The sequence below is a fragment of the Manis javanica genome, chromosome 5 (assembly GCF_040802235.1).
Source record: "Manis javanica isolate MJ-LG chromosome 5, MJ_LKY, whole genome shotgun sequence".
NCBI classification, from domain to species: domain Eukaryota; kingdom Metazoa; phylum Chordata; class Mammalia; order Pholidota; family Manidae; genus Manis; species Manis javanica.
This window is the reverse complement of record NC_133160.1, coordinates 134,954,846-134,974,011: the sequence shown is the minus strand read 5'-3', so window position 1 is coordinate 134,974,011 and position 19,166 is coordinate 134,954,846. Positions and strand designations below refer to the sequence as shown.

The window sequence follows — 19,166 nt, the reverse complement described above, 5'->3', positions numbered from 1 at the left end:
TAATTATAAACACATATTTCTTCTCTATTGCAGGGTTTCTTCTTAACTTCACAATCTGTCAGCAGAAGAGGAAACTTAGATACCACATATGGAAATGACAGAAGTACTGTATGAACCTGGATTAAATAGCACATGGAGTGTTGTTTTCTTAAAGGACTGCTGGATTCATTTAGGTAATCATCTTTTGACAAATGTACCCTTGCTAGTATAATCTTCTGCTTATCATGGGGTTATAAATCAGAACTGGAAAAGATATCTGGAAACATCTGGCCCATTCAGAAGCAATTAAGATTGCAGTATATTTCCTGACATACTACATGGCCTCTTCCACCCATTCTGGAACTTACACATTATAAGTTCTCAAGAGGAGGTACTTGTTTGACTTTTTTTTATATTTTATTTCCCCAAAAAGAATAATCAAATAACTGAATAAACACATTTTCATTTTATGATCATGTAACACATTATATTCTAGTTATTTGTTTAAATGTCTGTCTCCTCACCATGTATTTACCCCCATAATCCCCATGTGGAGCTAAATATACGTGCTGGGACTGTAGGAAACAAGAGTGCCAGTAGGTAAGTGGCATTGTGTAAGATGTATTGCAGTGTTGTTAAGACACTAGCAAACTGGAACTAACCCAAATGTCCATCACCTGGGGAGCAATAGAAGAAGAATAAGCTAGAGCTACTCCAGTGTACCTGGAAGGATGTCCAGGATATACTGCTGCATGAGAAAAGCAACTTACAAACAAAAGTATGCAGTGTGATTCCAAATTGTAAAAGTTAACAGTGACACCCAGTGAAAAATGCACGTATTTACAGCTGTGAAGCTCCTCCCACTAGGCTGTTATGGGGGTTACCATGACGATGCTGAGAAAGTGACAGAGAGAGTGTGGGAGGAAATGAAAACAGTGCTAGCAAAATGAAAACATACTCATGCCAAAATATGTGAAAAAAGGTAGACTGTATGTTTTCAGCAATAATTTTTAAAAAGAAAATTGACCTTTCTCAAGGTCTTACTGATTGATGTCAGGAGTTTTCAAGGATTCTTGAGGCTTTACACAGACTATCTCACTTAAAAGCTCGTGCTAACCCCATGAGGGAGACTGTTAATTCCCTCATTTCACAGATGAAGAAACTGTGGCCCAGAGAAGTTAACAGATTGACCCATGGTAACCCAGGAAGTAGCAAAGCTAAGAAAAAATAACGATAGGGAAAAAAATGCATTTTTTTCCTAGAAATTAACCTGGTCAAATGAAAATAATCAACCTAATTAAGTGATAGTACTGAAGTAAAATTTTTAGAAAAGAATAAAATGAGGGGTATTGTGGTATTTTAAAGAAAATCTTCAAATCCTTTGACAGTCCTGTTGCCCAGAGGAGAATTGTTTTGTTCCTTCCTTTGGATCTGGGCCAGGCTGGTGAGGGCTCTGATTGAGCACACAGCAGAACATGCCAAGTGTCTTTGGAGGCTGGGTCTCTAGGGCACACGGCTTCCTCCTGGCCCGCTCTGGGGGATGTCAGTCATACTGCCAAGCAGGGACAAACTGCATCAGTTATATGTTCTGTCCAGGTGCCTGACCCCCAGAACCTTCGGTGAGTGTAATAAATGTTTGGGGTTTTTGTTTGTTGTTCTTATTGTTTATATGGTTTCTTTTGCTCCTAACTATCCCAACAACAGATAGTCGGAACAGGTGAGGACCTTCTGCAGTGACATTTGGCAATCTGGGGCAGGTTTCCCTTTGTTTTATTTTTCTTCTCCCATTAGGCATATAGTAATGGTAATTTTATGTGCCAACGTGGCTGGGCCATGTACCCAACTATTCTGTTAAACATTATTCTGGATGCTTCTGTGAAGGTGTTTTTAGAGTAAGATTGACATTTAAAGTGTGAATAAAGCAGATTGTTCTCCATAATGTGATTATTTGCATCCAACAAGTCAAAGACCTTAATGGAAAAAAGACAGATCTCCCCTAGGCAAGGAAGAATTCTCCCAGCAGACCACCCCTGGACTTGAAATGCAACTCCTCCTCAAGTCTCCTGCCTGCCGACCTACAGCATCAGATCCTGGGCTCACCAGCCCCCACAATCATGCGAGCCAATTTCTTAAAATAAACTTCTGTCTCTCTCTCTCCTCCTCTCTCCCTCATTGGTCTATTTCTCTGGAGAACCCTGACTGATACACATACTGTACCTCTGCTTCCCAAACTCCTCACCAGTTCCTCCAGCATCCTGACCTCACTACATTATCCAAGCAAATCCCCTCTGTTTAACTTCAGATGTATTTGATTATTTAAGGTGGCTGGAAGAGAGACCAATGCTGGCTGGAGAGTCAATCTCCTACACTTCTTCCTCTTCTTCCCTCTTTAGGACATAAATCATAATATGCAATATCCACCCATTTGCAATAAACGAGCAGCACGTATATAGGATGACAACATCAAGGGTAGAAAAACCTAAGCAGGTAGAGGTCCAGGAAGTAGACCAACTGTGGCGTTTGCACTGAAGTAGCTTCATGGAATTACATATGCCACTAAGAATACTCAAGTGACAAAATTATCAGATCCAGACTAGCAAAAAAGTTCAGAAGGTGCATCTTACCCCTCAAAGCAATGGGCGACTGTCAGAACCCACTTCTTGGCAATGAGGACACAGCCACAAATGTGTCCACTGGGTTCACTCTGCAGGGAACATTGCCAGGGCCACCTTCCAGGGCGACTCGTCCGACCCCCGAGGATCCTTTTGTTCATTCGCACAGCAGGGCGGTGCCCACAGTCTGCCAAGGAGCAGGAAAGACAGAAATCCAGCTAGATGCTTGGATCTCTGCCGTCACCTGCAAGTGAGCATTTTCCCCCAATCCAGTTAAATTGAGTTCAGATCCCGTTGCTACCCCACTGATTCTCTTACCTTGTTTAGTACACAGAAGAAAAATCTTACTTCTGCTGTGACAAGACTGCCTAGATTTGGAAACATAAAATGGCAGAATATTGTTACATATTTATTGTTCACTTCAAACACCACCTGTGAAAAGCAAAACATGAGTTCCACTGTTACTGGAGGTAGCATTCCTTGAGTAACCATATTTCATGCAGGAATTCTCAAGACAGGGCTGTTGTCAAATATCGCTTCAAAGCTGTGTTACATTGAGGACGTGTGCTTTCTTTTAGTTTAATATCATCACAATATAATTTCACATTTGTAGGAAGAAACACTACTGTTAGCAAAGTTTTCCCCATCATTTTGGCTGGTGGCAACCAGTATTGACACAAACCATGATTTTCAAAGTAGGACAAGGAATTGAGAGGGATTTGGGGCTGCTTAGAATCTCTGGTGAGGAGAGGGTACGTCAGACTTTTATGCTTACAGAGAGAGCATGTATGTCCAAAAGAAGCTGAGAAATAGTTTGAGAGAAATAAAATATTACTTCAGAAAGTTAGAGAAAAGAGAATGGAATATTTAGACCAGAAAAAGATCTTGCTGAAACTTTTGATACTAAAGTGTGGGTCTATGAGTAGCTGACAGGAGGAAGCAGATATTAATCTTATTCTGAGTAGCTCTAGATGGCTGGATCAGAACCAGTAGGTAGAACTTATAGGAAGTGGGGCTTCAGGAAAGGAAGAATTTCCTAAAAATCAGAGGGAAACTTTGAAGGTAAGAACACGGGCCATGCTTAGGCATCTATCAGTGCAGCTGCACACGAGAGTTCAGTTAGGCTATATTAATTTTTAATCACAAAATGCTCTTTCAGTCATGTAACATTAATTCACAATATAAATTTAAAAGAAAAAATGCCACTTTGGGCGACTGTCAAAAGTACTCTGATGTGCTAGAATCTTAGAACTCTCAGGGAAAAAAAATCCAACCTTAAATGTGTTGTTTCCACATTTCCTTTTGGAAGATTTACTGTATCTTCATTTCTTGCTAAATTTGCTGTTACAGTAAATTATATTGCGCAGAAAAGGCACATTTGCTTTTTGTCTTCCCACAACCTGCAGTTTCGTCTCCTCCTTACTTGTTCTCTCCTTACCCCTACTTTCTTCCCAGTACTTCCAAATATGTGAAGTTCATTTTGTTTACTAGTTTATAGTCTCTCGGTCCACCTATTATAGGATGTATGTTTCAGGGCTTTTTCCCTCTCATTCACTTCTACATCCACTCAGAGCTCAGCACTAGTCCTGGCATAGAAGAGATACTCAATAACTAGTTATTTGTTAAATTCCCTAAGTCATTGCTTGTTGGAACAGGCAAAGACACCAGGAATATCCATCTCAACTGCTGATTTTATGGGAAACTGTTGGTTACCTAAGATCACACATCTAGTTAGTAAGCCAGGACTAGAACCAGTTGTACTAACTCCCAATTTAGACTGTTATTTTTATTTACTTACTTATTTTATTTTCTTTTTAAAAAGCCCTGAAAGGGCTTTTCTGGCCTTCTCAGTTTTGGGAAACAAATCACTCTGTTGAAAGACTCAGTCATTGTTTTGGAGGAAGTACTTTAGTTAACAAATAATTAAAAATTTGGCTGTAGAGTTTGGTCTATGGGGAAAATATCAAGACACTCTTAAGAGAACTTTAGATTTCTTCTTTGGGAATATTAAGAGGTGGTATCTCTAGCACTTAGTAAAAACTCTGTAGTCAGCTAAACTTGGTTTGAGTTGAGAAGCTATCACTGTTTGTGGGCTGTGAGTTTTGGGCAAGTTATTTAAATAATCTACAGTATGTCCCTGTAGTGTAATAAACACTAAATAAGTGTTAATTCTTTAATTTATCTTTTCCTGTACACTGTCTTTAGACAGGGAGGCAACCCTATTTAAGATGCCATGATTTTTTTAAGGGAAATTTTTCAGAATTGTACTTTAAGGCTACTTGATTATAATTTCATTTTGTGCATATTTTTTCTCAGACTCTCCAAGTTTTATCAATTGTCATTACACTTCAATTCCCTCTGCTAACAAGTTCCACGTAGCATCTGTAGGAAGTGCCAACATGAGAATTTATTTAGAGTAAGATGTGGAAAAATTCCTAGAACTCAAGTTCCTCATTCCTCATGATAGTTTCTCTAATCATAAAGAAAAATGTAATTAGCCAAGAGAAAAAAATTTATGATTAGAAAGAAGAAGAAAAGCCCAACAATGTTGAAATATAAAAGCTAATAGTCATTCTATGGAAACTTTTTCCTGATGTAACAAATTTAGATTATCTTACATTAAAAAGAGAAGCCCTTTTACTCCATAATCCCCTCTATACAGCTCTTACCCTTTTACCAGAAGTTCATGCAAAGTGGTCCCATTGAGGCTCTTCCAGTTGGAGTGTAAAGTCAGCCACTGCTGGTCTTGCTCCTGTTCCTGTATCAATTTGGTCACAGATGGTTCTCTGATAGAAGGGCAAGTAACAGTTAAATACTAAAAGCACAAGGATCTTTGACCAGGTAATATCATTATGTAGCACTCTTTCTATTTCAAAGAGAAGCACTGCATTGTAATGTAAGTCAGTATTTCAAGAGGCGGATTTATTTATATTAGAAATCTGGCATAGAACGTGATCAGAAGAGGGGAAGTTACTGAAAGTGAACTGAAGCAATAAAGATCCAAACTGTTACAACTGTTTTAGTCATTCTCTCTGCAGACATAAACTTTGTGAACTTTTTGAGGTGTTAGAATTCTAATACATATGATGTAAAAGCTTCAATAACTTCAGAACAAGAGCAAGGGATCAAAAATTCAATAAAATGTATCTGCCTGGGGTTTTTCTCCTCTTTCTTTGCCCATGTAACCTGCAATATAACAATACCTTAAAATAAAATAAATATTAAGTAAAGAAAATCAGTGGCCATCTAAGTTCTGTTTAGACAGTTTAAAATTGTAAGTGGAATTTTTTTGATGTACTGCAAAATGCTTTTGGCAGTAAAAATTAGGAAGAACTCAGGACAATAAGGATAGGAGTTAGAAATATTATTTTATTCTGTACCTATTCTCACTCAACTTTCAGCATTACTTTCCTGTGATTGTCTCGTTCAATCGTTGGAATAAATACAGCTACACTGTATCCAGGATTTAAAACCTTAGGTTTCAAAAAGATTTAAGTCTTTGTGTCAAATATCCTATTCTTCATGAATTAATTGGTTCTTTTAGGCAATCCATATTTGAAGAAAATCTTTTGAATTTTTATCCTCTGATGGGAGAGGAGGTAGGGGAATTAATTGAAATAAGAGCAGGAGAGTTTCTTCTGAACCTGGAAGGAAATGGGAGAGAAGGAAGCAGGTACTTTGCTGGAGTTGGAGAGGGAGAGAATGCAAGAGATTTCATGAAGAGAACAGATCAGATCATCTCCACTTTTCAAGTAGGAAGTGAGCTCTTCAAATGACAGTTGCAAGATGCAACTTTCATGATGGGGTGCTTGATAATGAGTAAAATGACATGGATATGGCATTTTTTTCCAGTGGAAATGTTTGGAGAAATACATCAGTGAAACTTAAAAGAATGGCAAGCTGCACTGAACCTGGAAATCTCCAGAGTTCTAGTACCATTAAGTCTGCATGCCTATCAACTATTTTTTTCCATAATGGGATGCCATTTTTTTTTGCAAAATGCAAATAAATAAAGGAGGGTCACAGGAAGAGAAGAAAAGTTACATTCAGTGACACTGAAGGAAAAATTACTATTTGACCTAAATTTTGAGAACTATCATAATCACTTAACAGAAAATAAAAGGATAAAACAAATGAATAAACAAAACAGGAATACTCATGAATACGGAGAACAAACTGGTGGGTACCACAGGGGTGGGGAGGGGAGAATGGGTAAAATAGGTACAAAGGGAATAGAGAGGTACAAACTTCCAGTTATAAATAAGTAAGTCACATGGGGGAAAAGTACAGCATAGGGAATATAGACAGTAATACTGTAGTAACTTTGCATGGTGACAGATGGTAACTACACTTATCAATTTACACTTATAATTGTGAGCATTTTGTAATGTATATAATTGCCAAATCGATGTTTTACACCTGAAACTATACCAAATATACTTAAATTTTAAAAAAAGGAACAAAACCCTCCCCAAATCCTGTTACTTTTTAAAAGAGGGAAACCCCCTAGGGGGAACCTTGATAATAGAATAAGAGCCAAAGATTAAAAATAAAACAGAGGCCTTAATAATGAATACATTTTAATCATTCGATTTCTAAAACAGCATGAACCCTGACTGCACTTCAAGAAGAGCTGCACAAGATTTAAATATATTTAGAAATTTAAGAGACCTGTTAGATTATTGAAGACTTCACAAAACCTACTGCAAAATGAGAATTTTTCTTTTCTTTGAACAAAATGAGAGCCTGGCTTCTTATCAATCCCAGAAGTGCCATTATGTGGAAACATAGCGAGATGGAAAGTGTAAGTCAGAGGTGGTGTTTCTCCTGATACCTGCATCCTGAGAATTCCTTTTTGCAACAGAACAACCTGTGGTCATCTAAATCCAGGAATTTTACAGGCAAAAAGCCAAAGAAAGATGAGTTTCAGGTTTGTTCTTTAATCAAGTCATTCTTTTGGCAGGTATTCATCGGGCAACAAGGGACTTGCACAAATAGGGCAATTTAGACTAACATTTGCACTGATGTTGGACAGGAAAATCATTGCAAAGGACACTTCAGTCTTAAAATTCACAAGGCCCCTCAGTCACCCCAGAAAAGGGCTGCACACAGCCTTGCACAAGGGATGTTTTTCCATTTTGTTCACTAGCCTCCAACATGAAAGGCAATTTAGCCTGAACCTCAGTTATATCAAGTGAGAAATCTAAGAAATTCATCATTAAGAAGACAGGAATGTTATTATAAAAATTAGTTTTCCATGAAATTCTTAAACACTAGCATGCTTCTCATGCACAAAAATAAACCTTTCAGCATTAGAAATGTCATCCTATGGCCTGTTATCACCTAATCCACATGGTTCTATTTCTGTCATCATACAGAATCTGAGCATCTGTGTGATTTTGGTTTTACTGATTTTTTTCCTTTAAATTATTTTTTAAATTATAAAAGTAAATACTTATCATGGAAAGTAAAAATTATACAATGACAAAAATATTCCCATCCTAAGATGTATAGAAACAACTATGTAGCAGAAAAGCAAAAAACATTTCCAGTCACTAGGCATCACAGTCACTGTATTCTAAGAGAGCCTGGGCAGAGAATACAGTCAGGCCTAAAGGTCTCTATAGCAGCCATGAAATCATACACAGAGAAAGAAATTCAAGCAACAATCTAATCTAATGTTCTCATTCGACAGCCTGAGAAAACTGAGACACAGACATAGACCCATCCCAAACATTCGTGGGGCCTAGAGCAAGAGTACAAATCGAGGCCCACATACTGCATGTCCACATATTTAGCTGTTATAAATCAAGTTAACAAGCTATTTAAGAAAAATATATTCTACCCATCTTCACAAGCATAGCCTTCAGTTCAAATATAGGATTCTTGGACTTCTTGGAACAGTGGCTTTCAAACTTAGCATTCATCAGAATCACCTGAAGGACTTGTTACAGCAAAGATTGTTGGCCCCATCCCCAGATTTCCTGATTCAGTAAGTGTGAGAAGAGGTCCCAGAAACTGCCTTTCTACAAGATCCCATGCGCTGCTGTGGCTGCTGGTTCGGGGCCACACTTGAAACACAATGCTCCAGAGGAGGGGCCAGGCTCCAGGTGGGCATAACACAAGTCCTCAGGAGACAGACTCCTTGCGCCATGGGATGAGGGGAGGAGGTGGCCAGAGTGGTCCCTCTGAATCAGGGCTGCTCACCCTTGGTACTGCTGACATCCTACAGCAGACAGTGATTTGCTGTGGGGGGCTGACCTGCGCACTGCAGGACGTTTACATCATCCCTGGCCTCTCCTGACTAGGTGCTAGTAGCATCTCACCACTCCCAGACTGACAACCAGAAATGTCTACAGACATTCTCCAATGTCTCCTAAGGGGCAAAGTCAAGTCTGGTTCAGAACCACTGCTTTAAATCATGGGACTCAGGGCAAAGCCTGTCTGCTCTGGGTCTAAAGGCAGTACTATACAGGGAAGCAAAAGGATTTCCAAATTTGCTGAAATGCATGGCCATAAAACACACATAAAAATGTGTACTTTCCATCCCCACCCCTGAAACAAGAAGATAGAATTTACCAAGAATTCTGAAAATCTTGATATTCTGAAAGGAATTATGTATTTCAAGCTTCGGTGAACACTCAGATCTCCAGACAATATGGCCTTCTTGTCTCATTCTTAAGCCACTTGGTGCTTAGTAATAAGGTATTTCGTGTTTGTGTTATAATTGTGTTGGGGCTGCTTTTTTTTAAAAATGAAGGTCAGCACGAATACCTCCAAATCAAGGGCTTATTTACTTTTGACAGAGAGAGAGCAGGGCAGAAATTACCTAGGCATGTTACACATTTTAGTGGAAGGATATCTGTTTCATTGTGTCTTTTCTGGGGAAAAATAATCTAAGTATTCAACCTCAGGACTAAAAGTTGGTTTTGAAATATAGATGCTTTGTGTAGTAGACAAGAAAGATTATTTTCAATTTAGTGGAACCATTTCCACTAAATATTTAGTATTTGATTTAAAAAATTTCTTGAACTCTGCCATATTATTATTTCTGTTTGGTGCCTAAATACTAGACATATTAATATTAAAAGCTAATTAAATTATTTTGTGAAGGAGAAGGACAACCTGGAAGTTCTGACAGAAAAGTTTATAATAACTTACAAACAAAACACAAATGAACACTACTATAGAATTATTTGCTGCCTAGATAAGCTCAGTTTATTCTTTGTACAGTAACACTCCCATCAACAGAATTGTTGGACAGCCTAAAGTCTGAGTTTATTTTTCCAGTGAACTCAGTATTTGAATAATTTTATTGCAATTTGAACTGAAAATATATGTTTTATTCATTGTTTACCTCAGAGACAGAGTATAATAATTCTATTAAGCAATGATCTATGGGTGCAAGTGACAAAAATTACCTTAAAGCAAAGGAGGGCTAAGTTATAGATTTAAATTAAATTATAGTGTTCATATTTCATAAAATAAAAAATGAAACTAAATATTTAACCCACTTCCAATATAAAATTGTAAAATTACATGAAGTAGAATATAAATTTATAAAATATAACTAGTAAACATACATTATCATTCTAATATAAACTAGAAAACATTAAGAAAAATATAGTATTAAAAATAAATATTTCATTTTTAGAAATAATCCCTTACAAAATATTTGTTACAAAATATAAAAAATCAGTTACAAAAATTGAAAAAATCAGTCACAAAAATTTGAAATCGAAATGTTACTTGATCATTTATAAAATGCAGTCTTACAAAACAAACTGAGTAAGTGGTGCCAAATTGCAAGTACATTTTTGAACAGTGTCTACTTCTTTCAGGATCAACACTAGTCCAACTGTTTTCTTCTGGCTAGTTTATCTTCAAAAAAATCCAATTTCTTTTTTGATAACTTGGAGGAAACCTTTTTAGAACTTTTTTTTTAGTTTTAAGAAATAGACTCAAAATTTTATTGACAGAAACTTGAGTTTAGATTCAAAGAAAGAGGTTCCTGTTTGTCTTTAGTTTATCAATGTCAAAGTAGAGATTATCAGTTACAATGACAATATGCCATTTTTTTATTCTGCTAGTTCAGAAAGACTGAACCAAACTGGAATTTATTTTTCTAACAGAAGCCTTATTTTGTTAGCTTCCCCTTTCTTTCTCTTCTTGAGGATTATAAGAGTATAGAAACACAACTTTATTCAAATCAAAATTTTAAGACAGAATAGGACTGCTACAAGATAAAGTAATTCAAAGTTCAGGGATTTAAATTTTATATATACATATATAATGTGTGTGTGTGTGTGTGTGTGTGTGTGTGTGTGTGTGTGTGTGTGTGTGCTCTCATCTCCACTTCCTTCTGTAGGAGGAAGCAGAAGGAGATGGGAGGCTGGTTTTATTGTCACAAAGTGACTTTTCCACAAGTTAGGAGATAGGCAGCCCTTATCTCTAAACTCAGATCCATTCATCTTTGTGGCCAAAAAGGAAAGATGCAACCAAAACAACTCCTGTTGAAGAACTTTAAGTATCCCCAAATCCAATCACTACAGCCCAGGAGGGAGGTCCTTTGATTGGTCCAGCTTGGGTTGGTACCTATCTCTCAACCAATCGCTGAGGCCAAGGAGAATGGGTCATGTAAAAAGATGGAAGCTCCCATTTGGATCTCAAGGATAGAATGGGAAGTGAACTGAGTCTCTGAATGGAGGGGATGCAGGTCCCAAAGGAAGGAAGGAAGGTAGGGAACAACAAAATAAGTATCTGCTGCAAATGACTTTAATTGGAATTTTTTAGTTCATAAGATTATTGTGCCTCAAAGTCCAGATTCTATATCTTCCTTTGTTAGTTTTTAGAGGATGTAGGAAGGTTAAAAAATTGAATAGAAATTAGACTTATGTTTATGAGCAAAACAATGAGTTAATGGGTGAGTGTTCAAGCTGATATGTAAAGTGAGCTAGACCTCATAAGAAACATTACCCTGCCAGAATTTAAACAAATGACACAGTCAGATGGGAAAGGGTTAAAACTGTTGATTATAGGGTTAATATGATGGAATGGAAATGGAAACAACACATTAGTGCTGTACTAGGTGGTGTCCCGCCTTCAAGGAGCTATTATTTTAGTAAGAGGAACAGATTACAAATGTGAAAAAAAATTTCTGATACTGGTAAGTGCTTGGAAGACAAAACAGGCAAATAGAGAGTGAATTCCTGAGGGTGAAAGCTGCTTTGGGAAGGGTTGTCAAGGAAGGCCTAAGTAGTTGATATATGAACTAAGACACAAATAATGAGATGGAGGTTATCACATAAAGGTTACTGATCAGCATCCTAAGCAAAAGGCACAGTGAGGGCAAAGCCCCTGAGGTGGGAATAAGCCGGCAGCGTCTGAACATCAGTAATATGATCCACATGGCTAAAAGTTAGTGGACAAGTGGAGAGTGCCAGAAGATTGGGTTAGAGAGGAGGCAGTGTCTCACAGGCCAGAGTTTGAAATTGGATTAAACTATAAATAATAAGGAAAGACCAGTGGGTTTTCTGTGTACCAGTGGGTTTGCCATATCATTACTATTAGTCCTGATTTGGAGATAAAATCAAGCCAAATTGCACTAAGTTTCAAAAACAACATGAAGATACTAGGCCTGAAGTTAGTCATCACCATGAGTCTCGTGGTATAGTTCCAAAATGAGTACACTGCCATTAAAGGACTTTTAACAGAAATAACACAGGCCCCTTTGGTCAATTCCTGATGGATGGCTCAAGCTGTAAATAATGTTCTTTTTTTCCCAGGAACAATTCATATCCCTGTCCAATGGCAATGCTATATTCATTCTGATGACTGGGAAATCTGATGCCCACAAAGACTTTATGGAGATTGATTATTCCCATTCCAAAATCTTCTTGCTCACAATTAGCCCTGATATTTTTGGCTGTAGGCTGAGTCTTCACAGTACTTAATTTTCGAGAATCCCTGGAAACCATCTTTGGTTTCATAAATCAGGATGTGAATCTGTTATTGAATGATGGGCTTTTATTTTACCACGACATGGAATGTAAGAGAATATAAAAAATCAGGTTGATTCAGGATCCTGCATAGCTTCGTTTCAGCTCATAATGGTGGCTTTCTCTACACCACTGAGAGATTTCCACTTAAATTCATAAATTATTCATTAACTCAACTGACACAGTTTGAGATTCAATTTGCTAACAAAGATCCAAATTCTTGGCAGAGAATTTGTGATCATATGGAAATGCTCTTAGGGCAAATGATAGGATTACCTTGCTTTGTTCATTAAAGTGTCATACCCAGTGGTCTCATGGGAGAACTTAAAAAAAAATTCCTTTTCATGTAGTACGTAGCATTTTTTCAGGAAAATTCTTCTTCTTTACCCCAGAATAGCACATCCCAAGAAACACTACACCCACATATCAGGCTCTATGATTTTCTTCTCACCCAGGCAGTCATTTAACCAGCAGCTTCTTGGAAACGGGTAGAAGTAATTCCTTGTGCCCAAGCTACACGTCTGCCAGAAAAAGTATGAAGTTGCTGTGTGAAAGAAAATAACATTATGGGCTTGCTTCAGCTCACTTCCACTTAGAATATGCCAAGCATCTACTTACTACTGTACATGACTTTTCAAAAAGTGAAAAGCACTTGGACTATGCACTGCATGATGAGTTCTCCCCACCCCCACCTCTCACTGCCATCTCCTTAAAAATCCTCCAAGGCTAAGATTGAAAGGTGATATTAAAACTTGCCACAGAAATCTTATGTATAGCAATACTAAAAGGGTTTTATGTTTAAGAAGCTAGTTGGCCACGTTAATCGGGTCATGTTTATTGAGTAACTGGGAGCTATAGGGATTTTACCCTTAGTACCCAAAAGGCCCCCTGCCCTTGCTTGGATGTACGTCCTGGCTCTGTATATTTCTGTGACCTATGCAAGCTCCTTGACCTCTCTAAGCCTCAGTTTACTCATATATAAAAGTAGAAACAACAATACTGCTTATCTTATAGGATTAAAATGTGAATAAACTGAGATTATGTATATCAAGTACTTGGAACAGCCTAGCACACAACTAACGTTAGCTTTTGCTATTTGTATAAACTATCCTGAGAAATAAAAAAAAAGAATTAAAAAACCCCACATGTAATATAGCATTGTAGAATTAAGAGGGAAATTGTGTACTACCAATCTTTTAAGTACCACAGGAAGTACAGGCTGTAATGAGATCAAGGAAATGAGAAAGCCTTCATAGACATTATGGGCTGGAGTGAAGCTCTGAACGATTTGGTAGGAAATGTAGAAAATAAGGCATCTGTGGATACAGAGGCAGAAGCAGGAAGGAATGTGTCCATGAAACGCAGATAAAGGACACATGGGTCTGGAAAGAGCAGGTGCATATAAAGGGATATGAAGTTGAAGAATGATGAACTAGTTTATGTGGGCCCACCAGTGGAGGAAACAGTCCAAGCTTATTTGGTTAAAAAAAATGCAAGAGATGAATAAAGACTTTTGACAGAAAATGATTTACTTCTGCTGTAGTCTATTCAGGCTTCTATAACTATAGACTCAGTGGCTCATAAACAATGGAAATTTATTTCCCACAGTCTGGAGGCTGGGAAGTCCAAGATCGAGGTACTTGCAGATTTGCAGTCTGGTAAGGGCCTGCTTCCTTGTTTGTATAAGGCCATCTTCTCGCTGTGTCATCACACAGCAGAAGGGGTGAGTGAAGTCTCTGGGCTTTCTTTCATAAGGCAGTGATTTTATCATAAAGGCTCCATTCTCATGACTTAATCACCTCCCAAAGCCCCACCTCCTAAGAGCATCAAGTGGGGGTTGAGATTTAACATATGAATTTTGGGGAACACAGTCTATAGCAACTGAACAAGTGGTTCATACTATGGCAATTGGGCTCTATTAGTAATTCATCCACAGGACAGTGAGTGCTTCCAGGAATATGGAGCCAGCATCCCCAGCGCTATGACCCCACCAGCCACTCCCACAATTTTTGCTCCTTTCTGCAACAACATCGCTCAAAAAAGTTTTACACTTACTGTTTTCTCTCTCTTCTCACTGTCTCCTAGACTTTGCCCCCTCACTCCACTGAAACTGTTTGTGTCAATGACATGCTCATTACTGAAACCAACAGTCAGTTTTCAATTCTCATTTTGCTTGACTTCTCAGCAGCATTGGATACAACGACCATCACCTCTTCCTCCATACACTTTCTCCCCTTGGTTTCCAGGATATCGCGTACTCCTACATCACCAGTGGTTCTTTCTAATCTCTTTTGGTGGCTACTTCTCTTGCCCATCTCTTACTGTTAGCGCTCAGCCCTTGGTCTTATCTTCTCTATCCTCACTCTTTTGGTTTTGTTAAACCAGTTAAACCAATCTATATATCATTTGTATTCAGCTAACTCCCACATATATATATCTCTAGCCCAGACCTCTCCATTAAACTCCAGACTTGAGCTTTATAAACGTGCACATATGGATGTCTAACAGACATCCCAAACTTAGCATGTCCAAAACAGACTGATCTTTCTCCCCAGACTTTCTCCATCTGGTCTTCTCCATCTCACTTTACTGCATTGCCATTTCCAGCTGCTCTAACCAAAACCTTTAAGTCACTCTTGATTCTTTTTTGTTGACTCTTCTCAATCCTCAATTAGTATCCAGTCTGTTAGGAAGTCCTGTTGGCTCTACTTTTAAAATATATTCAGAATCAAATCATTTATCACCTTGTTCTCTGATACCATATTGATGTGAGTCACCCAAATCTCTCACTTGGATAACTTCAATGACCTCCTAACTAGTCTTCCTGCTACTACCCTGGTCTGCCTAAAGCCTATTCTCAATACAACCACGAAGTGATCTCTTTTAATCAGGTAATGGCTATAAAAAAAAGAGCAATAACAAGTGTGAGGACATGGAGATACTGGAACTCTCATGCATTGCTGGTAGGAGTATAAAATGATGCAGCTCCTTTGGAAACAACTTGTCAGTTCTCCAAAAAATTAAACACAGAGTTACCATTTGGCCCAGTAATTCTACTCTAAGTATATCCTCAAGAGAATTTAAAACATATGTTCACACAAAAACTTATACATGAATGTTCATAGCAGTATTTTTCTAAGAGTCAAAAATGTGGAAACAACCCAATTCATGAATGGATAATCAAAATGTGGTTATATCTCCACAATGGGGTATTATTTAGTCATTAACAGGAATGAAGTACTGATCCATACTACAACATGGGTGAACCTTGAAAACATTATGCTAGAAATAAGCCAGACAAAGAAGGTATATACTGTATGATTCTATTTGTGTGAAATATGCACAACAGGCAAATCCATAGAGGTAAAAAGTAAATTAGTGTTTGTCAGGGGGTTGGGGAAGGAGAAATGGGGAGTGACTGCAATTGGCCATAGAGTTTCTTTTCTAAGTGATGAAATGTTCTGAAATTCAGTGGTGATGACTGCACAACTTTGTGAATATACTAAAAACAACTCAATTGTAGCTTTTTAAAGAGTAGATTTTATGGTATATAAATTAGGTAATAATTGTAAATAACTAATTTAAAATTATTTTGATCATTTTAATTTAATAATTTATTTTTTAAATATTTTTTTTAAATGACTGCAGAGTTTTGAGCTTCTTTAACATGGTTTATATGTACAGGACAGGCAACCTGGACTAGATTTATTCCTACAGAGGACTGAATCTGTCTTTGAGCTTCATGGAAGCCAATGAATAAGGAAACCATCCTGGATTAAGTAATTCTTACATAACATATGAAATCTGAAGTTAGAAACCTCATTCTGGGAGTACACTTTAGGAAAAAATTACAATGTACATCTAAATTTATATCAGGGAATCTTAGGTAGTATAATAGATCCTGTCTATGTGGTTTTGCCCAATACACAGCAACATTCTTAGGGCATAAAATCAAATTGCAACTAACTCCATAAGGGAATGTTTGCAAAAATAGTACAGCCTATTTCCAGATGATCTAGCTTTACACAGAAATAAAGTTTGTGAAGCCAAGAGACACAGAGTCATATACATTCCCTTAGACCAACTTCCTCAAACACCAGATGTCTCAACTGAGCATTTGTTCAGTAGCAGAGGGCATACTTAATGCTAAATTCTGATTTGTATTGTTGATTAAATGCCCATAAATTTTGAGACTGGACAGGCACATAGCGAAGTCTATATTCTGTCATGAGAACTAAGGAGTTTGATTTACACACCCTTGTCTAATCAAACAGTCATCACACATACCAGCTGGGGTGAACTGTAGGACACCTGCAGATGGGAGGACAGAGCTTTTCATATTCAGCAAAGAACTCTGAATCTTCTCATTTGGAGAAGCATTTAGTTGAGAGCCTAGCATTTGTGTTGTTAGACATGGAAGGTGTAATTTGGGTCCGAAAAACTCTTAAGTGCAGGTGTTTGTAATCAATTGCCTCTAACATGAAAGCCTGCAAAACATGCAGTTTGGTGTAGACCTGCATTTTTGATGAACTGGCTCCAAAATGTATCCCTTCAAGTAGATGAATAATCTATTTGGAATTAGGGTACATTCATTTTGGACACTACCCTACAATGTTTTTCTCTATAAATGTTTATTGAATGAGTAAATGAATGACTAATTAATTTATAGTATAGCATCAAGATAAGATTAGGCTTGAATATTTTTCTTATATAATTTTAATAAGAATGCCATGTGCTATGCTATATATGAACCACTTTCAGATGACAAAAAGTTTGAAATTTTTTTTCTAACTTTATGGTCTTGGTTATTTACTCATGTCTTCCCCACTATAAGTTCTTTGATGATGTTATTGACCTTTGCATCCTCCACACAAAGCCTACTCCAGTACAAGGCCCATAAGCAGATACTCAAAAAACAATGGGAGGAAGATACTGAATAGAGTCAGTTGGGGTCATTGTTTAAACTTCAAGTTTCTGATGCAGAGTATGTTGGAAGGTGCAAAGCAGGCCAGGGTGATGGATACTCCTCTCCAGAAGCTAAAGGACAGCTGTTCCCCTCCCCTCCCTCTGGCCCCTGGAGTACAGGTCAGTGACTGATCATGGCCAGATAGACACTCCTATTAGGGACTTTGAATCTGGAAGAAAGCCTCAAAGGTGCAGGTTACTTAGAGTTTGAGGCACCGGGCAGAATCGTGGAATCACAGCAGCTGGTCTCCAGGGACAGTGGTAACAAGCAGCTTCCTAACCAGACCATTCCCAAGGAACGAACTTGGCCACATCTTGCCCTTATTCTTCATTCCTGCCCCAGCCTAGCACAACAGATTTTTGTAAATACATGAGCCACCAAAGTAAACTGAACAGTAAACTTGAAGGCAATCAGAAAGTACAAAATACTGAGATTATTCCATTTCCTACTCATTTCCTTGAAAGGCTTACTGTTGCACTTACCCATACAAATCATGGTTATGGTTTCCAGCCATACTGCTTTATTTAGATTTTGTTGTCTACTTAGACTTTAAATTTAAATTTAGATTTAAAATATCTAAAATATTGAAAAGACATTTTCCCACTATTTTAAGGAAATGGAGCAAATGGAATAAAGAGATTTTAAAAAAATCCAATATGCACAAAATAGCCAAAGGTGGAAACCACCAATATGTTCATCAATGGATGAATGGATTTTAAAATGTATATCCTTGCAATGGAATATTATTCAGCCATAAATAAGAATGAAGTATTGATACAAGGTTGTATGATGACATTATGCTAAGAGAAAGGAGCCAGATAATGGAGATGGTTCCATAACATTGTGAATACACGGAATATCTCTGAATTGTACATTTCCAAATGGTTAACATAGTGAGTTTTGTTATGTGTATTTTACCACAATAAAAAAATTTTAAATCCAGTATTGCAAAAAATTAAAAGAAATATAAAGTACAATATTTAAAACAACATATCTTGTATTTGCAACTGAACAGAGTGGCCTGTCAAAAGAATTTTTCTGGTTATACAATCTTTGTAGTTCTGACTTTCCCTGATAACTCTCAGTGGAGTCATCTATCGTATGTAATCAAGTGTTCATATTAAGCAATAACCTTCTGTTGTGATGAGAGGAAAATAGAGCACATTCAAAAGGCTTTTCATTTATTTCTGATCGTAATCATATCCCATTTCATTTAGACACAATAAGGAGGTTCTGAAAATGAAGTACTACTTAATGGATCTTGGCAAATGAAATTTTTCCACTCTGGCAAAGTGTAAAGTTCTTTCAATATAGATTAGTATCAGTTACTGAATTTTCCAAAGATGTGAGACTTTCCATGGGAAAACAGGCTGAAGATGCTGGCATGTACCTAATTCTTCAAACTGGGGCAACAAAACTGGGCTGCTAGTTGCTGCCTCATAATTGGATGGCTCACTGCTGTAAACTCTCACATTTGCTCAGTGGAATCCTGGAAATGACATTTACTGAATTTTTTAGTCTAGAATTTTAAACTCCTTTGTCTTTTATTCCTATCATTTCTATATTTCCCCCCAAATCTCATATGCATCAGTGGTTAAAAAAAGTGTACAC

General features: G+C 37.4%; 1 protein-coding gene across 9 annotated transcripts in view; it reads right to left on the bottom strand.

Annotated features, from left to right (window-relative positions):
* Positions 1–19,166, bottom strand: part of CORIN (corin, serine peptidase) — a 232,193-nt gene that overhangs the window by 15,704 nt on the left and 197,323 nt on the right. For all 9 annotated transcript variants that reach the window (XM_017652016.3, XM_073237664.1, XM_017652015.3 and 6 more), the window contains 3 exons: positions 5,261–5,377; positions 2,910–2,959; positions 2,604–2,778 (listed from right to left, as the gene is read on the bottom strand). In XM_017652016.3, coding sequence (XP_017507505.3) covers positions 2,604–2,778; positions 2,910–2,959; positions 5,261–5,377 — 342 coding nt within the window. The remainder of the gene's footprint in view (positions 1–2,603; positions 2,779–2,909; positions 2,960–5,260; positions 5,378–19,166) is intronic.